The 26,949-nt window shown below is 56.0% G+C and overlaps 1 protein-coding gene across 2 annotated transcripts in view; it reads right to left on the minus strand.

The window, feature by feature from the left end:
- SHISAL1 (shisa like 1) overlaps positions 1-26,949 on the minus strand; it is a 79,682-nt gene that overhangs the window by 18,165 nt on the left and 34,568 nt on the right. For both annotated transcript variants that reach the window (XM_088837556.1, XM_055396039.2), the window contains one exon: positions 18,265-18,582. In XM_088837556.1, coding sequence (XP_088693682.1) covers positions 18,265-18,582 — 318 coding nt within the window. The remainder of the gene's footprint in view (positions 1-18,264; positions 18,583-26,949) is intronic.

The raw sequence follows: 26,949 nt of genomic DNA on the forward strand, positions 1-26,949 counted from the left end.
CTGCCCAGAGGAGCAGATCACAGAGGGCCATGGAGGCTGAGCCGAGGGCCTGTGCTTATCCCACAGGTCACGGGAGCCTCAGAAAGGCTCCTGGCCGAGGAGGGCTGCCCGCACGCCTCTGCAGACGCAGGGCTTAAGGCCGCTCTGGCAGGGCGTAGAGGAGGGGTCCGTGGGGAGCAGTGCCTGGTTCCGGGGGCATCATTGTGCGCACCCTATGCACACCCTCGTGCCCATCACTTCACCCTCCTGCCTTGTGGCATTTCGCAGGAAGCTCGGGGTCTTTAAACCTCTGCATCCTAAAGGTGAATTTTTAATGCTGCTTTGGTAAATATTTGATGCCGCTGCTTTCCCGGGCGCTTTGCATTCTACATTAAATGCCACAAAGTGCTCCGGAAGCGGTCCTTTTCATCCGCAGCTCTGTCCACAGCTCCCCCCTCCTCCCGCCCCACAAAAGGAAAGCCTCTCTCTCTGGGTTCCTGCTGTGAATTTTTCAAAGCGCTTTCCACGCCTGTTCTTGTCCCCGTCCGCATCTCCGTTAGCCAGGTAGAAGGTCGGGGAGGTTTTAAGTTGAAAGGCATCACAGAAGCCTTCTGTCCCTTCCCTCAACTGACATGGTGGGGACAGTAAGGCTCGGGGAGGGACAGGGCTGCCCACGCGGTGTGCTGGGGCGTGTGCTGGGGGGACGAGCCGCCGTGACTCCCAGCCCAGGGCTCTGCTCCAGGCCCTGGGATCCCCAGCAGGACTCAGATGGTCCTTGCTGTTGCCCAGTCCAGTGGGCACAGAGGGGACAACAGACCACGTGGTCCTGCCTGTGATGGGAGCGGGGAGCAGGGACAGAGGTCCTCCAGGGGCTGGAGGAGAGCGACCCGAGTAAGGTTTTGAGGGTTAAGCAAGAGCCCATGGGGAGCTGGGAAGGGCAGCCAGGGAGGCCAAGCTTGGGTGAGGGTCTCCCGGCTCTGAGACAGGAGTCTGATTCATTCTGTGTCCGTAGCCTGGCCCGGGGCTCAGGGCTTGGTCCGCTCTTCTGTAAATCCCTGGGAGATGAAGGTGCCTCCTCGGAGCATTTGCGCCTTACCCTGGGCTGTCTGTGCGTGGCTCCTGGCCCCTGGCCCCGGGCCATTCACACCGCTGTGCTCCCGTGGGCTGGGTGCTGACCTGTCTCATTTCTTTCTTCCTTCCTTCACCCCGAGCTGCTCAGATGCCCTGGCCCCTCCTCCACGCCCCATGCCCATGGCTCTGGGGTCAGGACCAAGGCGGCAGGAGAGGGCAGAGGCTTGGGCCAGGGACACACCCAAGCATGAGTATGCACAGCACACACGCACACACACGTACACACGCCCAAACCACACCCCTGCACTTCGCATGCACACAGACCCCCACACGTGTACACTGTGCCCACGCCCACCTGGCAGCGGGGCCCTGGGCATGGGGGCACCACAAGGCCAAGTGCTGGCTCTGCGTCACGCTCCTAACAGGCACCCCTCTGTCATCTTGGTGACCCTGTTTTCACAGACAAGCAAACAGGCTTGGAGGAGTGAGTGATTTACGGGCCCGTGGATCTTGTTGGCTGGACCCAAAGCCCCCACGCACCTCGCTGAGCTGCATCCTGGGCCCAGAGAGAGTGGGCCTAGTTCACTCTGGAAGTGTATTTTCAGGGGTTTTCCCCCCAAATCCTCCCTGAGGTATATTCACCCCAAGGCTGAACACCTTGATCTTCCAGGCAAAGCAAGCAGAGGGGCAGGATCGATTTCTGGCCCGGCACCAGCCAGTGTTCCCTGCAGGCAGGACTAAACCCATTTCATCTTTCTACCCCGGCACTCAGCACCAGCCACGACCTAGTGCCGACCTTGGATAAAGCGCTGGTTGAATAAATCAGGGAGTTCAGGGTGCCTGCTGCAGGCTCTTTCAGAGAAGGAAGGGCAGATGGAACCGGAGGGTTTGCAAAGGGATGCCGAGAGGTCTGCTTGGGGACTGAGAGCCAGATGTGTGGCCAGAGGCCTGACCAGGCTCTCTGCCTCCTGGTCCCACCCACTCCCTTATTCTCTGCACCTGGAAGGACCAGGTGTGGGAAGGGTGGATGAATCTCCCCCAAGAACCACCTGTTTCTCATCCTGGCTACTGCTTCCAGGATGTCCCCGGGAACACCAGGACCCTGTCTTCACCGAAGAAAACGTCTGCTTCTCTACAGTAAGGGGCACAGACCACTGGGGCAGGCAGACCCTCGGCGGTGCCAGCATCTGAGCCGTTACGTACAGCGGTGAGCTGATAAACATTTAATGACCAGTCCTGCAGGGGAAAAGAAGCCCTGGTTTGTAGCTTTACTGCCTGTTTCTATGGTGTAAACAAAAACACTGCCAACATGATGTTGCTGAGTGTGGAACCCTGGAGCGGTGGGCGGTGGTCACCATCCTGCCTGTTTCCACCACACAGATAAGCAGACCTCAAGAGCATAGAGAGGAGCGGACGCAGCAAAACAAGCAGGAAGTGAAGGGATTCGAATATCTGTCAGCTTTGCGTTTAATATGATCTATTGAGTTGGAAGTTTCTATCATTGAATTTTTATAGTGACTGTGTTTTACAACAGGCTCCAAAAATGTCTCAAGATTTAACTGCCGGTTCTACTGGGCTTCCCTGGTGGCTCAGCTGGTAAAGAATCCACCTGCAATGCGGGAGACCTGGGTTCGATCCCTGGGTTGGGAAGATCCCCTGGCGAAGGGAAAGGCTCCCCACTCCAGTATTCTGGCCTGGAGAATCCCTTGGACTGTGTAGTCCAGGGAGGCGCAGAGAGTCAGACATGACTGAGCGACTTTCACTTTCACTTTCTGTTGAGGTGGCCCCCCCCAACTCTCGGATATGTTTATGGGTTTGTTTTATATGTACTAGGGAAAATGTAATTGTAAAAAACATGAAGTATGGTTGATTTACTGTTACTAATGTTGTGTTAGCTTCTGGTGTACAGCAAAGTGTTTCAGTTATATGTATATAAACATATATAATGTTTTTCATATTCTTTTCCATTATGGTTTACTACAGGATATTGAATATAGTTCCCTGCACTCTGCAGTAGGACCTTATTGTTTATTTTACATACACTAGTATGTCTCTGCTAATCTCAACTTCTATTTTCACCCTCCCTATACCTTTACCTTTCGGTAACTGTAAGTTTGTTTTCTATGTCTCTGAGTCTGCTTCTGTTTGTAAATAAGTCCATTGTATCACATTTTAGATTCCATATATAAGTGATGAAAGTGAAAGTCATGCCTGACTCTTCTCGACCCTGTGAACTATACAGTCAATGGAATTCTCCAGGCCAGAATACTGAAGTGGGAAGCCTTTCCCTTCTCCAGGGGATCTTTCCAACCCAGGGATCGAACTCAGGTCTCCTGCATTGCAGGCGGATTCTTTACCAGCTGAGCCATAAAGGAAGCCCAAGAATACTGGAGTGGGTAGCCTATCCCTTCTTCAGAGGATCTTTCTGACTCAGGAATCAAACTGGGGTCTCCTGCACTGCAGGCAGATTCTTTACCAGCTGAGCCATCAGGGAAGGGATATCACGTGACATTTGTCTTTGTCTGATACTTCACTTGGTATGATAAGACCCGTCTCTAGGTCCATCCACGTTGCTGCAATGGCACTGTTTCATTCTTTTTATGGCTAAGCAGCATTCCATTGTATATATGCACTGCACTTTCTTTATCCATTCCTTCGTTGATAGACACAGGCTGTTTCCATGTCTTGACTATTGTAAATGGTGCTGTTATGAACACTGGGGTGCATGTATCTTTCTAAATTAGAGGTCGAGTCTTTTCTGGATATGTGCCCAGGAGCAGAATTGCTGGGTTGTATGATAGTTCTCTTTTTACTTTTTTAAGGAGCCTATACACTGTATTCCAGAGTGGCCGCACCAATTTACATCCCCACCCATTGCATAGGAGAGTTTCCTGGGAAAAAAGTAACTCTTAAACCAAAGATAAGAGTGCTTAGAGCAAGTCTGGGTTTTCTTTAAAAGAAAAGGCTTAATTTAAGATCAATAAAAAGTGTAGCAAGTAAACAGTGCAAGGGAGAGAGGCACGCGGACAAGAGGAACACCCAGGAGCTGAAGTTTAGGAAACAAATGTTGATGGAAATGGCTTCAATTATTTCCTATTTGGGGGTCATGGTAAAATATGCAGGCACCCCCACAGGATAGGACGCTTCCCAGGTGACGCTAGTGGTGAAGAAGCTGCCTGCAATGCAGGAGATGTGAGAGACCCGGGTTCGATGCCTGGGTTGGGAAGATCCCCTGGAGAAGGGCATGGCAACCCACTCCAGTATTCCTGCCTGGAAAATCCTATGGACAGCAGAGGCTGGCAGGCCACAGTTCCCAGGGTCTCAAAGAGTTGGACACGACTAAAGTGACTCAGCACACACACACGCCACAGGAGAGGAGATACAATTAATAAACAGATGAAAGCGAGGTGTTTGACCCCATTAGTAAAATAATTTTTAAAAAAGCAAACCTCAGACTGGAGAGGGGGCTGCATCCTCAGAAGCTGCGGGAGGGTGACAGTCCATTTGGGAATGAGGCTGACACTCATAGAGCCATAAAGCTGTCACACCCCCAGACTCAGTAATCCACTGGCTGGGAATCTATGCAGAGGACATACTTCAAAAGAGGGAAAACATAAGCACGTAAAAGTGTTTGTTGCTATTCCTAACTTGCCAGAGTGTGTTCCTCCCCCTTGCAATGTTTTCGTCACAGTAAAAAATATATATATATTGTTAAGTTGTGTAAATGCCTTGCTGTGGGGAAATGGCTGATTTAATGCCAGCATATGGACTCTGGACTACTGGGGAGCTGCTACAACGATATTTAGAGCAATTGAGTCAAAACCGCAGTAACGGCTAATTTAATGTTAGGTGACTAAAATGAGAATGCAGAACTGTGAGTGCAGTCGTCCCCCCATAACCATGGAGGGGGCACATCCCAAGACCCCCGTGGGTACTTGAAACCACAGAGAGGACTAGCCCCTCCTTAGACCACGTTTTCTTGTATACGTGTGAGCCTGGGATAAAGGTTAATTGATAAACTAGGCACAGTTTAAGGTTAACAACACCAACTGATATTAAAGTAGAACAATTGTAGCAACACACTATAATGAAAGTTATGTGCGTGTGGTCTCTAAGTATCTCATCACACAAATTTAATGCCTTTTCCATCTATAGTGAGCACTTAGGAGGCCCTGCGGCTGTTACTTTTGCAGTCTGAGATGCGACAGCAAAACTAGCACAGATTTCTATTTCCTTTTTCGCAATTTCCCGGGTAGAAGATTCATTCTCGTCATAGATCTTAGCAAGATCTTAGCTGTTTCTTCTTTCCTTATTGAGAACTTCCGCCCTTTGACTAAGAGGAACCACTGACGGCTTCCCTTCAGCACAGCCAACCCGCCAGCATCACTGTTGTTGCTCCGAGAGCCCATTATTAAGTACGTGAGGGTCACTTGAACGTGAGTCCTGTGGTAACCGGGAGGACTAGGCGACGGATGGACAGAGCACCCTGCACGAAGGGGCGTTTCACATCCAGGGCAGGGCGGCGTCACGCCACTCAGAATGGCGTGCAATTTAAAACTTATGAATTGTTCATTTCTGGAATTTTCCAGTTAATATTTTCAAACCAAGGTTGACCTCAGGCAACTGAAACTGGGTAAAGTGAAACTTTGGATAAGGGGGCCTACTGTGCATCATTCTTGGAAGCGTGTAAAAGCACGTGCATAAGAAAGCAGAAAATGCGAAACACCTGTGTGTGTGTGTGTGGCGGGGGGTGGGGGCGGGGGATTCTGTGGCTTTTCGTCTCCACTTTCATTCTTGCACTAATAACACACCAATAATTACAATGAGCATTTATGGAGGCTCCCGTCACAGGCCAGGCCCTGTTGTAATCCTCACAGTCTCCCAGCAGGGTCAGTCTACTGGGCCCATCTTACAGATGGGAGAACTGAGGCTCAGAGAAGTGAGATAATTTGCCTGAGTTCCCCCACTGGCAAGTGGAGGCACGGTCTGAACCCAGCTCTGACTCCAAGACCATGCAGCTGGACCTTCTGCAAGTTTGCTGGCTGAGGCCATGAGATTCTTGAGGCAACATTTTCTGTAAGCCAGCCTGCACTGCTTTGCTGCTGTGCAGCTGGGACCTCCTCGGACGGGGCGGCGTGCCTAGAGGAAGGAGGCAGATGGCGAGCAGTCAGGTGGAGGCATGGGGGCTCCTGGTTGCTTCAGCCCCTCTTTGGGTCTCCAGTAAGATTCTGAGGGCTGAAAGAGACCCTCACAATGGTGCAAGAGCAAGGAGGAAGACCCAAAACCAAACCAAGCCAAACCAACCACGCAACCCGACCACGTGCACAGGGCAGCCTTGATGGAGCTGGTGCAGAACCCGTATGGTTTCCAGTCGATACTGCGTCCAGCCAGAGAGGGCTTGGTGGGCCGGTGCCTGGAGCCCCAGACCTCATACCATTTGGGGGAACCCTTGAGGTCCTGCCTCAGGGGTGGGCAAGGCCTGACTGGCACAGGGAACCCATTATTGGGTTCAGCACGGGGCTGGGCACTTCGTGAGCACCATCTCGGGGTGCCACTCCCACCGTGGGAGTGCTCATGCACGAGCAGTGGACTGTGGAGTCAGCTCGACCTGGGCGTGAATGCCGGCCCAGGCGCTGTGCAGCTCTGGGGAAACTGCTAACTCTCTCTGAGCCTCGGTTTCCTCCTCTGTGCCTGGAGCCCAGGGTGGCCAGCTTTGCCCACCGGTTCCTCAATAGATGGGAGCTCCTGGGGTTAACAATAACGACGCCTTCACTCATCACATTTACCAGGTGCCGACTGTCTGCCCGGCTCCGGGCAGACAGAGATGCAGTCACTCAACACTTGGTTATTAAGCACCTACTTCCGGGTGCTGGGGGCACGGCCGGGCACAGGACCAATCAATCCCATCTCCCTCAGGATTCCTGACTGCAAAGGAGATAGCAGGCAAGAAATCAAACTCAACAGAGGGGTGAGCTCCATGTAGAAACCAAAAGAGAAAAAGCGGGAGGAGAAGGGGGTGGTGGGCAGGGGTGGGGGGGCTGTTACTATTTATAAACCTTGCCCCAGGAAAGCCTTTTGGAGCAGGTGACATTCGAGCAGGTGTCTGGCGGAAGGAAGGGGGCGAGCCCCGCCGGTGTCTGGGAGGAGAGCGTTTCCGGCAGAGGGAGCAGCAGGTGCAAAGGCCCTGGGGTGGGGGCGGGCTTGGCCAGCTCAGGAACCAGGGAGGTCAGTGTGGCTGGGGCAACTGGGAGAGAGGAGGGCAGAGGGACTGGGGAGGGGGGTCTCAGGTCAAGCTGTGTGGCCAGTGAGAGGCTGCTGGACTCGCCGCCTTGTGAGAGAGGTGTCGGTGGCTGTTGAGTCATGTTTGAAAAGGATCTCTCTGCTGCTGCTGGGTGTTCGGGGTGGGTGGGAGGCAGAGGAGAGAAGCAGAGGTTTAGGAGGTGAGAAGATGGACTGGAATGGCTGGTCTGGGGAGAAGGGCGTGGGTTCTGGGCTCGTGCGGGTCTATGGTTGACGACAGGACATGTGAAGTGGGAAAGGAGGGAGCACTCTGGCTGGCTCCGAGATTCTGTCCCAAGGAGACTGCGGGAGGTGGCGGGGGTCCCTGGGTGTGCTTGTCCGCTGGGTCTGCTGAACATCCGGGTGAGTCTGGAGTCAGCGGAGACGGGAGATGGGGGTGGAGATGGAGCCAGGCAGGGGTGCGGTGCAGCTGGACAAGACCGGAAACACGGACCGGGTGGGGTTCCCGGGGTGGTGAAGGTGGGGACAAGAGGGTCAAAGAAGAGCCCTCCAGCGTCTAAGGTTGGGGAGATGAGGACGGAGGAGTGACGTGGACTCAGGTGCAGCCAATGAGGGCCTGGGAGTCACGAGAGGTGGTGCCCAGGACCTGGGGCTCCCTGGGGCTCCCCGCTTCTCCTCAGCATTCTCCCTCGTCTGACACACTGCCAAACTGCTCTCTCTGCCCTTTCTTGACTTCCAGAAAACTCCTACTCATTCGCTGAAACCCTTTCTCGTGTTGATTGCTCTCTGGCACTTGGCCGAGAGGGCTGTGGACCCTGGGGTCAGCTGACTGCCATCTTCAACATCCTAGAAAGCCTGCCACACCCCCAGTGAGATGCTGGGGATGCTGGGAAACACGTGCACAGCCGTTTCTGTACGTCAGGCTCTCCCATGTCTTGTTTAGCCAGACAGCACCTCGCTGCTGCTGCTGCTGCTAAGTCGCTCAGTCGTGTCCGACTCTGTGCGACCCCATAGACGGCAGCCCACCAGGCGCCCCCGTCCCTGGGGTTCTCCAGGCAAGAACACTGGAGTGGGTTGCCATTTCCTTCTCCAATGCATGAAAGTGAAAAGTGAAAGTGAAGGCGCTCAGTCGTGTCCGACTCTTTGCGACCCCATGGACTGCAGCCCACAAGGCTCCTCCGTCCATGGGATTCTCCAGGCAAGAGTACTGGGGTGGGGTGCCATTGCCTTCTCCGAGACAGCACCCTAGTGAGGCTGATTTCAGCACCTGCTTTTCAGGTGAGGACACTTTGGCTGAGTCACCTGCTGGAGGGCTTCTTGCCTGGGAGCAAGATTTGAACCCAGATCTGTTAAGCCTCCAGGTCTGCCTCTCATCACGCTGCTCCCTGCCTATAAAGAAAGAGCAGGCGGCTGGCTTCGGAGGAGTGAGCACTCCATCACCGGTGGGCCCGTGTCTGGGCAGGGATGAGGAGGGGATTCCGGAAACCCTCTCATCCTGGAGGCTGAGGGAGCCGGGGCATGAGCAGAGCGATGCTCTGAGAAGGGAAGAGAAGCATCACCGGGCGGGAGGTCAGAAGCTCCCAGGTGGCCCGAGACATGGAGGCAGGTCAAGGGGCGATGGACCATCGCCTCTCAAGGCGCGATGAACGTAGCTATTAAAGCAGCACTTATGAAAACTTCTCAATAATGCAGGCAGCTCTCCGTGACATAAAGCTGAACTAAAAACCCAAGACACACAGTCTTATGTGAGAAGGCAGCAACCATAAAAGTGAAACAAGGCGCTGACGACCAGCGAGGGCCGGAGGGAAGGGGCCGCACTAGGTGGGGAGCCATTTGGCCTACTCCTCGCCTGCTCTCCATGAGCAGGGGCGATTTTACGATGGGAAATTTGGCACGAAAAGAAAGGACACTGTCACGGCTTCTTGGTGGAAGGCTGAGGCAGAGGAAACGGCTTACTCAGGGAAGTAATAACCAAGGCCAGCAAGAAGGGCCCTGGGCTCTGGCTCCCCGAGGCCCCGCCTCCCAGACCCCTCATGGCCCCCTCCCAAGGACCCTGAGCCTTGCAGGGGGAGTGGGCAGGGAGGGGGCGAGACGTTGGGAGAACCGCCCAGGTCACGGGATTCAGGAGGGCCGCCGTGGGATTCGAACTCTGGGTTGCCCGTGGCTTTCCCTCCAAACCACTTCATCCATCCGCTTCCCTTTTGCTCCAGTATCAAAGTTTACTCGTTGGTACGAGTGGGAAAATCCCCCAGCAGAGCCCCAGGTCTCTTTGGACGTGGCCTGCTCCTTGCTTCTGGACCCCGGGGACTCAGGTGTCTTCAGCACCCAGCTATTTCTTTCAAGGGCTGGGTTGGGGGTCTGTCAGGGTTTGTGGTTCTCTGCACAGGTAAAGAGCAGAAGGAGAAGGCTCTGAGCCCCAGAAGACTCTCTGGGGGGCATTTCTGGCCTCTTGTGGCATATTATCAGTGAAGGGGGCTTCACCAGAAAAAGAATCTGATGATCTGATTATTCTAACAGAGTGAACTCTGAGATGCACTGGGTGCCTGGACAGCTGCTTCCTTTGCAGGCTCTGTGGGCCTCACCCCTCACTGCAGCCTGTGTCCATTCTGTTTTTCCTACTAGAATACCCTCCCTGCTGTCTTTTTAATTTTTGCCTAATTCCTACTTATCCTTAAAGACCTTTTTAGCCGTCTCCTCCTCCAGGAAGCCCTCCCTGATGCCCAGGATGGGCAGGTGTCTCCTCTGGGCTCCCTCCAATCAGACCTGATCACTCATTGCCACTGTCTGCACCTGAGTCAATTTCACTGTGTGTCCAGGTGCCTGACCCAGGACAGAAGTACAGGAGGTCAGCTCCCATCCCTGCCCCTCTCTGGACCAGAATTGGATGCCACACACCCCCTCTTCCTCCTGGTCCCTTCCCCTGCCCTTGGTCCTGCCCTGGCTGGACTCTGCCGCAAGAAGCCGGTTCCTGCCCAAGGCTTCAGGGGGATGTGGAGGCCCTCAAGCTCTGTCTCCTGACTCCAGCCTGCTCCTCCCATCCAGCTCCCTGGACGAAGGGACCAGACTGGAGACCTGGCCCTGACAGCCTGGAGCAGATGGCCTGGGTTCAAACGCTGAGGCTGCGGGTGACCAGAGAGGTGACCTTGGACCAATTATCTAACCTCTCTGTGCCTTGGTTTTCTTGTCCTTAAGATGAGGATTCACCAAGTAAGTGTTTGAGAGCTAGGAGTGAGGCATGAAATCAGGCAGACAAACCCTCACTCACTCTTCTGTTCCAGCGGGGTTGGGGCAGGAACACGGGGCACCCAACGTGAGTGCTGGAGCAGCGCCCATCTGCACCTGTGCCCTTTCTATTTACATTCACTCCCTGGCACCAAACCCAAGTGTCCCCTCTCAGCCCCCAGCCCCACGTTGATTTTCTCCCCGGAGAAGTCCGGTTCTCTGCCCTCCCCCGGGTAAGGAGGGACAGACCAGCTGCTGAGGGGAGAGGGGTGCTCCCTAGGAATAGCGCCCGTGCTCCCTGCAGTCCTACTGTGTGCTGAGCCCTGGGCCAGGCCCTTCCATGTGCCCGCCGGCACCTCTCATCACCGTTGTCCAGAGCAGGTGCGGAGACGCAGAGAGGGCCAGCAACGCACCCGAGGATACACAGCAAGTGAGACCTCTGGGCTGGGCTTTCCGTCACCACCACCCCCATCCCTCAGGAATCGCCCGCAGTTGTTGAGCCACGCTGATGAGCAAACACTCTCCTGGGCTTCCACCAAAGCCACGCGAACAAGATGAAAACTGGGAGAGCTGGCAGAGGGTGGTTTCCCGTGTCAACCAGGCCAGGTGGGGGGAAGGCAGGGCCCAGCCAGGAAGGATGGGATCAGAGGGGACAGGGCCGCAGCGTCCTGACCCAGCTGGAAGCCCCGAGCCCTGAAACTCCAGCCCCACTCGGCACATCCACTGCCTTCTGAATCCCAGTCACGGAGGCCTCCTCGGTGTCTGATGTGGTGCCAAGGAAAGAGGATATCTTGTCCTCTCCCTTTGTCTCCTAACTTTCTGGAATTTCTCGCCGTTGGCTGGTATCCCTGCCAAAACCACACACCAGGGATTCTGGTCGCAGAGCCGGGAAGAAAGCGATGGCTGTGATCTGCCAGGGGTTGGGGGAGGCTCCGGAGTCGGGCAAACTCCAGGGACTCCACAGGGGAGGCACGGATGAGTTCTGCAATGAGCTGGGTGGGTTCTAGGTGAGGGAGGGGGAGACGGAAGGAGGCTCTGAGATGGACGGGGGTTGCGGCGGTTGGCTCGGGATTGGACTTTGTTCTGGGAGACTTTGGACTAGAGAGACCCTGGCTGAGGTCCGTGGACTTAGCGGTGTGGCTGAGGCCACACAGCCAGAGAGGCCACTTGGTCTCTCTGGGCCTGTGTTTGCTCATCAAGCCACTCCAGTACTCTTGCCTGGAGAATCCCATGGATGGAGGAGCCTGGTAGGCTGCAGTCCGTGGGGTCGCTAAGGGTTGGATACGACTGAGCGACTTCCCTTTCACTTTTCACTTTCACAGATTGGAGAAGGAAATGGCAACCCACTCCAGTGTTCTTGCCTGGAGAATCCCAGGGATGGGGGAGCCTGGTGCGCTTTCGTCTGTGGGGTCACACAGAGTCGGACACGACTGAAGTGACTTAGCAGCAGCAACAGGGGATGAAATACCTGCACAACTCAGTTCTTGGGGGGGAGTTATCAGGGAAATAATGACGGGGGTGGGTCTAAACAGCAAGTGTCACCAAGGTTTCCAGGGCTCGACTTGCTCTCGTGTGTCTTAGAGGGAAGAGGGCACAAGGGAGAGGCCTGGGGCTTAGAGGCCTGGGGCTTCAGAGAGACTGAGGTAGGCTGGGGAGGGTCTTGGGGGCCAAAATAGGAGCTGAAGCCCCTTACCTAGGGGGGATGGGGAGGTGGGATGAACCAGAGGGGACCAGGCAGGGACCATGGGGCAGGGCGGCGCGGGGTAGAGGGGGAATCCTGGAGGGCAGCCAGAACGTCATTGGGTCCCAAGACCTGACTGTGAGGTTAGGCTGTGATTGTCCCCATTTTACAGATGAGGAAAATGAGACTCAGGTCCAGAGGAGTCAAGCTGGGATTCAAAACCAGGAGCGTCTGACTGCAATCCTCAGTGACAATGACTCAGATGAATACGGCGACACATGAATACGGCAGCAGGGGGATAACACCGTGTCCTGGGGACCCCTCTCCCCACAACTGCAGCTAGAAGCCTGGGTGGTTCCCGCAGCACCCCAGGGCCCCTCCTCTTTCTCTTTTAGGCCCCCTCCACCCCTGGGGGACAGGCACTGGCAAACAGGCACACAGCCTGAGGGCTAGGATGACATGGCAGGGGTGGGTAGCTCCAGCTCTGCAGCTGCCGTGTCAACCAAACAGCACTTGCTGGGCACCTACTGCGTGCCCTGAACACCAGACACAACATGCCTGCAGTGGGCGCAGGTTCTAGCCCTGGGGAACCATGGCACAGTGACAGAGATGAGACTCACCAGGAGCTCGACCCTGAGCTGCGGCAAAAGGAAAACCAGGTTAGGGGAGCCGCAGGGGGAGGGCAGTGGGAAGGAGATGCAGAGCCCAGAACCGCCCTCCTGTGGCCGGTGAGCCGGCCAGTGTGTGAGGGGTGTCAAGGTGAAACGTCCCTACACACGGGAGAAAAACAGCGTGTCAAGTGCACAAGGGAGAAGCGAAAGCCACCCGGTCATGCCCGACTCTTTGTGACCCCGTGGACGGCAGCCCACCAGGCCCCTCTGTCCATGGGATTCTCCAGGCAAGGACACTGGAGTGGTTTGCCGTTTCCTTCTCCAGGGGGATGTGATGAGCAAATAGCGGGGGCAGCGTGTCACCACTTTTCAGAAGGAAATGAGCCAGGGGAGGCCGAGCCTGCAGGGGATCTCAGCAGGAAACGCTGCAGTCTGAGGTTGTTATCGTGTAAACGAAGGGAAAGCTGGCTTCTTCCTGAAATGAACTGAAGGCAGCTGCCCTTGATCCCCTCGGACTGCCCCCGATCCCTATCCAGGCCAAAAGCTCCACAACCCAGGGGCTGTGGGGTCCCTGCTCTGGACAACGGTGATGAGAGGTGGCCTTGGCCGCCCCAGAGCCATCCCGAGAGGTGAAACAGGAGGTGAGGATACAGCATTCCTGGTGAAGGAGATGGAGGCAGCATGTGTCTGCCGGGACTCAGAGGCATGTCGTGCTCTGAGATGCGGGGCCCCTGATGCTCGGCCTCTGAAACTGCTTTTTAAAGGGCAGCCTGGGGCCACTGCAGCCCATGCACTGCTGGAGGACTTTCTGATGAAGAGGCTCCTACCCTCTCCCGCGGAAGAGGCCACCCCTCTAGAGACTCTGCGAGCCCCCAGCAGAGAGGCCACTGGCTCTGGGCTGGGGCCCTGCTCAGTCTCCCCTTTCCTGGCTGACCTGGGCAGGTCAACGAACTCCTTCTAGCCCTCCACCCCCCAGCTTCCATATCTGAAAATGGGGCTCAACACCCCTACAGAACAAGTGGCGTGTGGCTGGCCCCTTCGGGGTGAAGACTGCTTCTGCCCTCACTGTCAATCCTGGCAGGGCAGGACCCATACTGTGTTTATTTACCCAAATGTGAAATGACCTCAAGAATCGCCAACACTTGGGGGTCAGGCACCAGGCCGAGTCCTGTACCAGGACTTCTCAGGGTGATTACGACCCCTGGCTGGCATTTCCATGGGGACACCGAGGCACTGGCCGGTGGAGCGGCCTGCCTGAGGCCACAGAGCCCACATGCGGCACGGGTGGGCCTTGAATCCAAGCCATCTGACTCCTGCCCCAAGAGACGAGCTGCTTCCAACAACGCCAACAGAGATGGCGACACTGACATAATCCACTCACGAAGGACGGTGGCTTCATGGTTGACGGGGGCCACCCCACTGAGGGAGCCGCTGTCTGCGACGCGGTCAGCACTCAGCGCTGGCTCTTCCCTCCCTCTCCCATCTCTGATCTTGTTTCCGTCTGTGTGTCTGTGCCCTCACCACCTGACTCTGAGTCAATCCCTGCTGGCTGTCTGGAGGAGAGTAGGGGGCAGTGCCCACAGCCTCCTCCGTGGGTTTCTGAGCGTTCACTGAGCCCTGCCCCACACGGGACTCAGCTGGAGCACCGAGGGTCAACTCAGGCCACTGCTGGGTGTCCAGGCCCAGCCCTCCTCCCAGCCGCTGTACCGGGCAGCAGCAGCCCCCTGGGGCCTCTCCTCCGGGATGCCTATGACAAGCCTCCGGCCTCAGTCACCCTTGGAGTTGTCCAGAGCTGGATCTTGACTCCAGAGTCCTCTGTCCCCAAATAAGGGCCAGAACGGGCGTGTGAGGCCCCCAGAAGAGGGATGCACCTCGTGATGGAGACTCTGGGAACCAAGCAAGACCCCCTTCCTCCCCAGCCCCTGTTCCAAGAGGAAAACCCCTGGTCCTCCTTCCCGTGTGGGGAGAAGCTGGGCTGTGGGCCAGGAATGGAGGCGCCTCCAGGAGCTGGAGAAGCTGGGGTCACCCCTGTGAGGGAGAGAGAGAGAGGCCATGAAGAGTTCTGGAGGTGAAAGTCGAAAGAGAGCGAACCAGGCAGACTTAGGGAGCAGCTGAGGGCCCCGTGCTCAAGGGGATGCGTCTCCACGATGCCCAGGGAAGCGCTCACAACGGCTGGAACGCGGGTGTTTGGAAGACACAGGTGACAATTCGGAGTAAAGCAGCACAGACCCGAGCTCCTGTCCCGGGAGAAACACTGAGGATGGCGCCCCGGCCCCCGCTCTCCAGCCACCCCCGGCCCCTGGCTTGACAGCACCCGTGAGCACGCCCGTCACACCTGGTCACAGCCCTCCCCCTGCCTGGCCACAGGGAGAGACTTGTTTGACCTTGCTTGGCCCCACAGCCCGGCTGTGTCCTCCTCCAGGCTGTACCCTCCCTGCCAGGATGGCTGCTCTCAACTTTGGCTTCGTTTGCCCCGCTTACGTCTGCGTCCCCAGTTCCCACAGAGTCAGGGAGGGGCAGGGGCTGTTTGGGGAACTTTAGCCAAACCCAACAACAAACAAAAGAAAGGCAGGGCCACACCGGGAGGGGGCAGGGATTCCTGGCAGCCCAGAGGGCGGGGAGCCGCCGGCCAGTGGCAGGAGGCCAGGGGCTGGAGCCAGACTGCTCACCTGCCTGCCAGCCCCATCATGTTCTGACCCTGCTGACTGGGGACCTTGGGACTGGTGCCCGTGCCGTGGGCACTTAGCCCATGGGATCCTGGTGAGGACGAAAGGATGCAGACAGTGCCCAGAACACAGCCAGCCCTCAGTAGAAGTTGCTGGAGCCAAGGGCGCCCACTCCTTGAACCAAGGAGGCCCAGCAACACGAAGGTCTGCTCCGCTCTCCAAGTCCGTCCCTTTTCCCCTTGGCTGGCAAACCACAAGCAGAAGTGGGAAGCCCTGGTCCAAGGCAACGCAGGGTGTGGAGGGCAGAATGGGAGGTGGGCAGCACCCCAGGGACCCCCTACCCCCCGTTATGTCTTTGCAGGTTCCTGATGCTCGTTCTTGAAGGAAGGCTCATGTAGTGATGGAAACTCTGTTCTGAGTTTGCCTATGCAACCCAGGAGGGCACACAGAGGCCCTGAGTTCCAAAATGAAACGTCTCCCCCTGCAGACAGCAGACCCTGTGAGCCGTGACCTCAGCCTTTCCTACAGTTACCATGAGCTCGAACGTCACAGACCACCCCCCAAAGCTTGCACGCTCTTTCCCCTCCACAGCCGGTTGCCTCGAACCTTATCTGGATTACACAGCACAGCGCCTGGCACACAAGAGGCATGTGATGTGTACCATGTGGAAAGGGGGAGACTTTGGAGACAAGCAAGGGTTAACAGCGAGGGAGAGACAGAACTGTTAGGACCAGATGCAGCAACTCAGAAATGGGCCAACGTGGTCCCTTATGGTGCAGGGAAGCCATCCCGGGTTCTGAGAAGCGTGCGTGCATCTAAGTCACGTCAGTCGTGCCTGACTCTGCGACCCTGTGGACTGGAGCCCGCCAGGGTCCTCTGTCCCTGGGACTTTCCAGGTAAGAATACTGGAGCGGGTTGCCTGCAGGCAGAATGGCATCTCCCCAGAAGGACGGGCTTACATCGTGGTCTTGTCAAGTACACGGGGAGGGATGGAGGGATGGGGCAGAAGTACCTTTGTCTACACGGTAGATTCTCAGCTCTCAGAATACTTGGCTCCTGGGAACAACATTTTCCAGCGGTTCTCAAACTATCTTGCCTACAGGCATTACCTCCAGAGATTTCTGATCAGGAGGCTCTGCCTGAGACCCAGGAATTTATTTTGACAAACACCCCAGGTGTGTCTGCAGTGAGAGACCCACATTTCAGGAAACCCCACCTTTGGGGCTGAGCCAACAGCTGTTTCATGGTCTGTAGCTTTGGGTGGGCTTGTGCGTCCCCTCCCCACTCCTCAAATTGAGGAGCGGCCCCTTCTCCACCCATCACCTCTGCGTTACCGGGAGCCCGGCTCGGGTGCCCTGCCCAGAGGACCCACCCAGCCCACATTTGGCCAGCTGAGCTGAGCAAGCCTGCCTCTTTGTCTCCTGTGTGACAGATGGGGCAATTACTCGATCAATAAGCACAAGCTGATTTAAGTGTATCTTATTAATTATTTAAGTCATCCATTATTGAAAAGGTCACAATCTGTTAGCTACTTAAATGATCATGAACTAGCTGGGCTGCATCTCCAACAAAGAAGCAGCAACGGTTCACTGAGCACCCACTATGCGCCAGGCATTCTGTTTGATCCTCAGGACAACCCTGGGATGGCGGGAGGTGGAGATGGGCAGTGCAGGTCCTTACACTGCTCCTTCACAAGGACTGGAAGGTAAAGCGGGTGAAGGGGCTTGCCTAAAGTTTCGGAGCTGGAACTGGCAGAGCTGGGGCTGGGTTGCCTGTCAAGCTCGTGGACTTGGCAGGGATCACCGTGTTGTAGGTTTCTGCACTGGGATCTTGCAGGCTGACTCAGTACTGTTATGTCCTGTTATGTTATGTCCTGTTATGTACTGTTATGTCCAGTACCCCATGCCCTGTGTGTCCATGGCTGCAGCTCCGCCCCTGCAGAGTACCTGAACCCCACACCTGACTCTGAACTTGAGCATCTGTGCTCAGCTTGGTGCCTTCAGGGGCTGGTGCCTGTCCTTGGTGCTGGCTGGCCACACAGTGGGGTCCTGCTCCAAAACACACAGACCTCCTCCCCTTTGCCTCTAGCCCTGACTGCCCAGGGACCCCCAGGTTAGGTTATTCCCCATCCCCCACCATCTATTTGACTGGAGACAAATAGATATGAGAATTGCAGTGACCGTGAATGTGCTCCTGGGGCAGGATAAAGGGGGGTCTGCTGGGGCAGCCACCCTCTAAGGCCAACCAAGACCCAAGCCCCCCTCGCCGACTTTCTTCCCTTCCCCTGAGCCATCACTGAGCCGTCTGATTGCGTCACCCTCAGATGCCTTTCTGTGACTTAACATACATGCACAATGGAGCCCAGTAATATGCTTATTTTCAAACTTGATGCTGGAAGTAAAGCTTCTCCCTCAGCCCCTGGCAGATCAATTTGTGTCCTCTGACCAGACTATGAAAACTTGGAAAGCCATCCAATTTCCCTTCTTGCCTTGGCAGCCAGGAAAGCCATCATCCAATTTCCCCTTTTTGCCTTGGCAGCCAGGAAACTCGCAACTCCATTTCATCCTCAGTGCCAACAGCTCTCACACCAGAATCTGAGTAAAACAAACTTGCAAGCTTTGTTCCTAAGCTCCGTTTCAACCTTTCCATACAGGTACATGTTATTACCAGGAGCCATTTCAAACTTTTCTTGGCGAATAAGCAAATCGTCCAGTAATCGACGAGCCAGACCCAGCTGCAATAACAATTCGGCATTTTCCAAGCTCATCAAAGACAAGCGATGGCAGCCACTCACCAGGCGGACGAGCTCTGGAAAGTCATCAGCGGCGGGGTGTGGCTGTCTCTCTGCAGTGTGTGCACGGCCTGGGGGGCTTGCGGCAGGGGGCCCGGGGGAGGCTGGGGCTGCGGGGCCGGCTGCCCTGGCCGGGGGGCCCGGACAGGGTTCCCCCACCGCCGGGGGTCCTGTTTCATCCACCGTCCATGGATGCCCCACCGCGCCAGGTAGACCTTGCAGATGTCGTAGTTCATTGCCGAGTAATACAAAAGATCCAGGACCAGCAGCATCAACACGAAGAAGCCGTAGATCCACACTCCCAACAAGGCGGTGTAGTTGCTGCGGGCAGACAGAGAGAGGCTGAGAGACGCTGGGACCACCGCCCCGCAGGGGCTGCAGTTAAGCAGCGGGGTCGATTAGAAGACGTGGTACGGCGGCTGCTTTGGGGGTCTCAGAGAGGGTGGTGGGCCCTCTGGGGGGACAGGGAATCTTGGCTCCTCTTCTCATGCCCACCCCCCACCAATGCCTCTCCCCGACCTGCCCTGCTGGCCGCCTCCCGGATCCCACTGCCCTGGACCCTGTCCCACCCAAGCACCCCGTCCAAGACTCCACATCCTTAGGTAGGAGCCCTGGTGGGGGGCCCCACACTGTTAGGCTCTCTGGAAGGAATTCTCAGCTGGACATCTGGGGCTCACATGGCGTGGGAGCCCCTACTTTCACCCTCCTTCCCTCCCCCATGCGGGTGCTACGCCCAGACTGGCCAGCTGTCTCCCACAGGTGCCCCAGCTTGCCTACCCTCCTAGCCCTTGCTGAAGCCGTCCCCACCACCGAGTAGGCTCTCAGCACCCCCTCTCCTCCCGCTCCAGCACTTCCCCATCCTTCCCAGCCCAGGGCAAATGCAGGAAGTCCATTGTCTTCGGACGCACTGACCCAAGTTCCTACCTCGCAGCGTCCACCTGGGGCCACCAAGCACCCCGAAGTTCTGCATGGAACGCAGCCAGGCCTCCCCACCCAGGGCCAGCTCTGCCCCAGCCTGCTCCATCACACCCCCCGCTCCCCCCACTCAGAAGCGCAGGACTCAGGGCGATGGCTCAGCTGCCCTCCCCCCACTCCATGCAACAGACACTGGTCCATCTGCCCCACCAGCCACACGCTTTTCCAGCTCACCCCACAGCCACTCCCCGACTCAGTCCTCCCCACCAGGCACCCTAGACTGCACAGCCAGGGGTCTCAGGGCCCCTGACATCGGTTCTCTTATTCTTCACCCAGCACTTCCACGCTGAGGTCTAGTCTGTCCCCCAAAGCAGAGATGATGGGGGTTCTGAGCCGTAGATGCCCCTTCGTGAAGGGGCGCTGGCTTCCTGCCAAGGCGCCTCCACCGTGAGGAGCCTTTGGGGACACTGGGCCTTCGCAGGGGTTGTACCTTCTGCCCAGCCAACACTTTCAATGCCCCCAGCCCCTTTTTCCTCCCCTGCTTGACTCCTACCACCACCTCTTGGAGACTGCCTCCCCCAGGAAGCCTCCCAGATACACTGCCCCACCTATACTGGCTGGGAAAGGCCTTCCCTCTGGCCTGAGTGCCCTTCACACCCTCCTCTGCCACCCGGGGCCATGCTAGCCAGGTCTGTGTGTATCCTCCTGCCCAGGCCAGGGTCTGAGTCTCCCCCGGGTGCCCAGATGGTGGGGGAGGCTGCTTCCTGGCCTCGCCATGGCAGCTGGGGTAGCTGAGCTCCAAACAGTGCCTGCCTGGGACTGCGGCTGTTTAAAGGGAGCGGCTTATTAATCACTCGAATGCCTCCCCCGTCTGCTGCCTGCTGTGGGCATCTATGCAGGTGGGCACGTACAGGCGAGTGGCGGAGTGGAGGCGCTCCCAGGAGGCAGAGCCGGCGTCCAGCCCTGCTGCCCCACATTCCACCGGGAGACCCGCCCCGGCTCCCGGCAGCCAGGCTCCCTGGGTGTCCTGGGTCCCCACAGCAGGGCCCCCAGACGCTATCTGAAGCCTGGAGCCTGGAGGCCCAGCTCCGGCCTCTTCTCGGCCTGGCTTTGCTGTGCAGCCTGGGAGGGCATGGGTGTGTCTCTGGTTCTGGAGGAGACGGAGTGGAGCTCCTCCCCATCTCGGCTTCCAGACTCTGGATCTTTCCTGCTTGGTTCACCCGCGCTCAGCCTCAGCCTCTGCAGTGAGATGGGGGCTGCTCCCCTCCGAGTCCTCCAGCCCCTTCCCTGGGCTGGGCTCCGGCGGAGGGTGCTGCCTTTCACTCATACACACACACACACACACACACACACACACGCACACACACGCGTGTGAGCCGTCTGCCTGGAAGGCCTCCCCTCCCCACACGTGGGGCGGGGGCTCCTCAAGGGGAGGCTCTGGGTGTCCTGAGCACCTTGATCTTGCAAGTTCTCCGGCGAGTGCCTGGGGCTTCTGGGCTGCTTGAGGACTAAGTAACCCCACAACTCTGCATCACAGCACCTTGGATCCCTCCCGCGGCCCCACCTCCACCTACCACCTCCCTGAGGCCTGCAGCTATCCCAGGGGCTTGTTCTTGCTAAGGTGTGAATGACTGACCGGCAGTCTTCCCCACCACACCCCCCAACTGCCTGATTTCAAGAGGAAGCCAGCTCCGCCTGGAGACATATGGATGAGAATTCCTACCAGGGAGCAGAGGCCGGCAGTGCGGTCCGGCATGCTGAGACAGGAGTCCACATGGACATAGGAGGAGGACTTGGCTCCAATCCCCGGTACCCCTGTTTTCCCCAGCAGCCCTCTCCACCTTCCCCTGGAGCCCCCCCCCCCCCAGGATTGCTGGAAGCTCCAGGCTTTTCCTGGGTGGTTCCCATGGCAGCAGCCACAGGGGCTGGGGGAGGGGAGAAGGGAGGGAGAGGCAGGGCCAGCTGTGGGCAGATACTGCCCCACAGAGATGGAGTCCACAATGCCCGCAGGGGCTGGGAGCAGGACCACGGCTAGGCCTAAAGCACCAGGGCTAAGAAACAACAACAGCAACCAAAGCAGTGGCTGGTGGGCATCGCTCTAATCACTTCACACATCCTAGCCCGTCCAACCCTCACGGTGTACAAGGGAGGAACCCCTGCTGCCATCATTCTCAGCCCAGAGATGCAAACCAAGCCTCAGACGAATTAAAAGAGTGTCTGAGATCTCACAGCTATGAAGCGGCAGAGCCAGGATTTAAGCCCAGCTGTCCAGCTCCAGAGCACACGTCCCTAACCACTGTACCACACTGCCTAAGGCAGGTGCCACCCACATTCTCTGGGCAGACAGCTCCCTTCAGGCTTGTATCCATGCTGCTTCTCTGCCTGGAACTTGCCCCCTACCTCCTGTGCATTCAGCTGATCCCACCTCCCTGTCTTCTTCCTGCAGCTATCACCTCCTGCAGGAAGTCTTCCTTGATGTCCTGTGTTAAGTCCAATCCCTCTCCTTGGGCCCCCCAAACTGCTGGGTTTCCCAGAACACACTCTGCTGTCTTTGCTGTCTTGTAGGACTATCTGCATCTTGAGATCAGATCTCCTTGAGGCTAAGGTCGGGGTCTAATTTATCTTTGTGTGCCCAGCGCTCAGCCTGGGGCTGCTCCAGACATTCCTTAAGCTAACACATATTGAGCACTCGTAGCAAGCTGGTGACAATGGCAGCCTTGGTATTCATAACCTCTTCACTAGATTTTACCTTCTCTGTACACATTCTCTAGTGCGTGCATGTGTGCTCAGTCACTTTACTCATGTCCGTCTCGTCCCTTTGAGACTCTATTGACCTTAGCCTGCCAGACTCCCCTCTCCATGGGATTCTCCAGGTTGCCATGCTCTCCTCCAGGGGATCTTCCCAATCCAGGGCTCGAACCCTTGTCTTCGGCATCTCCTGCACTGGCTAAGGCGGGTTCTTTACTACTAGCGCCACCTGGGAAGCCCATATTCTCTAGTAGTTAATAGTAATACTAGCAATCACCACGCCCTGTGTTTCTGAATCTTTGCAACAATACTGTGAGTGAGGAGTCGGTCTCCCTAATTTACAGATGAGGAAATGAGGCCCAGAGAGGCAAAGTCATTGCCAAAGGCTGCACAGCTGGGGAGGGGCCGTGCTGGGATTTAGATACAGGGCCATGTGACCTCAGAGTGTGCGGAATTGGGGGGACATCCCAAGGTCGAGTCTAAGACAGATATCCAGCCAGGAATTCCCTGCATCTGCTTGGCCCACATGTCCTGGCTTACCCTCTACTGGGAACTGAGGACAGGGTCCAACCTCTTCGGCAAGAGCATCCTGTATCTCAGTGTGTCATTGCCATGGCAAGCGCAGGCGCTGCTGGGCTACAGGCCTCTGCAGCCAGCTCAGTCTAACTGGCCTGGGGCGTTGGGGTGACAGCATGGCCTCACGGCCCCTCTCCAGTTCAGAGAAAGGAGAGGGACACTGGAAGGAGGTGCCACCTTTGCTGACTCCCTCTCACCTGCAAGGGAGGCCACCCTGGAGGTGGCAGCCGACACAGAAACCTGGGTCACGGACACTGTCCCCAGGCAGCTCCCCAGCCTCTCCATGGTTGGCTGGCTGTGAGCATTCTGGTTTTTTTTAAATTTAATTTAAAAATGCAATCTGGAAATTAATTTCATCCAGATGCAGGAGCCTTTGTTGAGCATGTGTGTGTGCGTGTGTGTGTTTGTCTGTGTGGGTGGGTGTTATAAAGGTCAGAAGATAAAACAGAGGCTGTTTTATGAAGCAAGATAAGAAGCCAACCAAAACCACAGATACCAATTTTTCAGTATCTTTTGGGATATTTACTGATTCAAATTCTTTTGGTGCTTCTCAAGCAATAATCCAGGCCTTCGCTGATGAGAAATCTTTCTGAATACCATCCTGGACAGGAGCAGGAATGTCAGCTGGCTGAGGCCAGGTGGTGGTCCCATCACCACCCATGGGCTGTCCCGGGTGAGGATGGAGGGGGTATGTTCCTGAGGTCATCGTGTCTGTGTGGCTGGAGCACCTCTGGGTTTGGGGAAAGGAAAGCTTTTGGAGGAAAGAGGTTTCACTGCAGCCAAGGGAAAACTGACAACACATCACTTTCCATGGCGAGGCCTTGAGGCCTCTGCTGTCTTCCGAGAATTCCTGTCCCAGGCTCCCACCTCTAGCAGCCCATTTGCCTCATGAAGGAACACCCATGCACTCCAGTCCATGACCTGCTGCCAGAGGGATGACCTCTGCCCTCAGAGAGCACTGATCACTGACCACACATGCCCCGTCCCACCCCACACCCAGAACAGATGCTGCTGTTGCTTGTTCAGGGTCCTGGGTGGTCACTGCTGCTAGTGTCCTGCCCAGAACCTGGCATAGGAGGGTGTGCACACACTCCTGAACACCAGGGCTGCTGCCCCAGTGGGTAGAAGTGGCATCTCCCTGAGGTGGTGGGCTTGGCAAGGTTGCTTCCTGTGCTCTGCCTGCCTTTTTTCTGCCAGGCAGCCAGAACCAAAACAGACCGTTCTGTTCCTCCAGAAAAACACAAGTAAATAAGTCATCAGAAGCACTCTCCTTTTGCCTGCCACCAGCCCTGCCTCCCAGCTGATTCACTGGGCGGGGCCGGTGAGTGTCAGGTGGCCCATGCATCTTCATAAAGCCCTAATGGGGGTCACAGCTGCTCTGGCCCATCTAGATGAGTATTAACTTTCATCCCCTGGGCTGAGGTCTGGCACGTGCCCCAGCATCAGACCAGCCCTGGTTTCCCGCTGGTGGAACAAGGGCCCTGGCATCCCTTGGCCTCAACTGTGGCTGCAACAGGTGACTTGACCAGCCTGGGCCCAGCCCCTTTCTCCTTGCTCTCAGAGTAGCTGTGAGAACTAACGAGACAACATAGGTGTCCTGCCCAGAGGGATCAGAGCCCCAAAGGCACGACGGTCCTAAAGGCGGACTTTACCGGGCTCCCCTCATACACCTGGAGCACTCAGGACCTCTCGGCCAGGCAGGCCTGTCCCACCCCGTTCAACACTGACCTATTCTCCCACTCCCACTGGCCCATCTTCCAGTTGTCCCCTATCTGACACAAGAACCTGGTCCAGCTCCCTGGGCTCAGGCCTTTTCCCCAAGGTCCCACAGCTCAGATAGCTAAGCTGCAGGCCCTCCAGGGCCTCTTATCTGAGCTCTGATTGGCTGTCTACTGGGTGACCCTGGCCCTTCCCCTCTGCGGGGCCCCTGTCTTGTCCAGGTCACCATCATGGCTTCTGCAATGTCCTAGGTCCATGTCCCTGCACCATCCATGAGTTCAAACCCAACTTGAAGCCCTCAGGACCCCTTACCACTCTCAACAGGAAACCCAAGCACCGGCCCCTCTGCCCCAGTCCAGGGGCCCCCAGCCTACCGTGTCAGCCCCTGCTGCCTCTCCACACTCCTCCTCTGGCACTTCATACTCAGGCTGCAGGGAACTCTGCCCAGAAATGCTCCTTCCTCTGGGCCATGTGACTCCCACCTTCTACACTTTCAGATGTGGGAGACCAAGCACCACGCCTCCCTCGTGAGGCCCAGGAGAGCTGAACACCCTGGCTGAGGAGTGCAGCCCAGCTCTTCTGGGCTTCTCTCCACGTCTGTGGGGAGGGAGGTGACAGGAAGCTCGGTGGAGAGTGACAAGGAGGCATTCCTCCAGAGCGGTGCCCTCAACCAGGAAAGTTCCACATCCCGTGCTTGGCAGTCAGGAGACTCGGTTGGGGGTCACATCCCATCAGTCGGGAGGGGGTGCTCCCTGCCCCTAGTGCGTGGTGGCCAGTGTCTCACAGCGCACAGAGCGACCCCCAGAAGGAGGATGAGGCCCATGTGTCCATGGGGTCGTGGCGGAGGTCCCTGTTCTGGGCTCGCCATCGACGGAAGTCTCGGATTTATTAAAGCAACTCTAGATCCAGGTCTGCTCTAGGCTCCACGCCCACTGACTGCCTCAGTCAGGCAAGTTATCCAGCCTTTCCACACCTTGCCTTCCTGCACGTCAAGGGGACAAAGGGTGGGCTCCCAGGAGACCTCAGAAGGTTGACACAGCCAGCCCCGTGCTGCCTGCTCCAAAAATGTTTGCTGAGGTTCCAGAATAAAAACCAAGCTAAACTTTCCCAATGTGGCCATGCCTCCCCAGGGAAGGGCTTTGTTTTGTGGTTCGACACTTAATTATCCATAGCCGGGACCCACTGTGCTGAGACGGTGGAGAATCCCGCGTGCATCCTATCCTGTGTGAATGTGCAGACCACAGAAACCTGTGGGTTCAAAACGAGGAGCCCAGATGCCAGTCACCAGGGCCTTGGAGAAGTTTGGCCACCTTGCCAAGCCTCTGTCTTCTGTCTGACTTTCAGCCGGCAACTACAATATTTTGGGGTCCTAACCTCAGTCCTGGCACCACCCTCCTGGCTTAGGAAATCAGTCTTTGGTCTTATAAAAAGGCTTGGGTCAAGTTTCAGGCTTGCTTCCAGCCCTCGTGACAGAAGAGGCTTGCTGAACTACTTCACACAGAATTATTCTAAGGTCTGAGCAGATGGCAAGATATTCAAGGGAAGCACCCATGCATCTGAGGAAGGCAGGCTGGGGAGCTGGCCTTGGTGGGAGGAGGAGAGATTTAGATGATAGTCCAGCAATTTGCATCTCCTGCCTGATCAGAGGGAAGAGGCAGCTTCCCCCACGCGAGCATGGTGTGGTGGCAAAACATCCAAGCCCCAACATCAGACAGAGACTGAGGCTCAGACCTTTCCCACCACCATCGCTCCCAGGGCTGACACTGATCCCCCCAGTAGTCACTCAACAAACCCACTCCTTCCAAGCAGATTTTTTTTCTTACCATAAAATATATATATATATATATATATATATTGACCTCAGGAGTCATCCTCAGGCTTACTGGGAAAATATCTGAAGCATCCCCATTAAAGTCAGGAGGGAGAGCAGACTGCCTGACAATTTTAAAGATGGTCTTAGAGGTACTAGCCAACATGATTGGACAAGAAAAAGAAGTGAGGCACAAACCTTGGAAAGAAGGAGATGAAATCATCATTATTTGCAAACAGCATAATTGGACATGTAAGAGAGTCAACTGAAAAAGTATTACAAATATAAGGAATTTTAGTAAGGTGGCTGAGTAAAAAAATTTAAATTCAGAAATCATTAGGTTTTAGTGTTTAAACAACAGTTGGTTAGAAGATTTAGTAGAAGAAAGTGAAAGTCGCTCAGTCGTGTCCAACTCTTTGCAACCCCATGGACTATACAGTCCCTGGAATTCTCCAGGCCAGAACACTGGAGTGGGTAGCTGTTCCCTTTTCCAGGGGGACTGAACTCAGTTCTCCTGCATTGCAGGCAGATTCTTCACCAGCTGAGCTGCCAGTAGAAGAAAAGACCTCATTATAAAACAGCAGCATGAAAAGAAATAAATACAAATAAATGAAAAGATATGTACAGTATCTACATGAAGAAAACTCTAAAACACTATGAAAGAAAAACTGAACAAATGGAAATGCACCTTGTGCTCTTGGAAAGGAGTACTCAACGTCATGGACAGTCCATTCCCCTTGAATTAATCTACAAGTCCAACACAAGCTCCACAAAAATACTAGCTAGGTTTTTTTTTTGGCAGAGAGACTAGAAAAGCTAATTATAAAGTCTATATGACAAAAAATCTGGGGGAATAGACCAAGAAGACATGAGGTACTAGCAAACATAAACAGAGCAATGACAGCCACAAAATCTACCCA

The sequence above is a fragment of the Moschus berezovskii genome, chromosome 6 (genome assembly GCF_049115385.1).
Source record: "Moschus berezovskii isolate FMDL1 chromosome 6, NW_MosBer_1.0, whole genome shotgun sequence".
In the NCBI taxonomy this organism is placed as follows: domain Eukaryota; kingdom Metazoa; phylum Chordata; class Mammalia; order Artiodactyla; family Moschidae; genus Moschus; species Moschus berezovskii.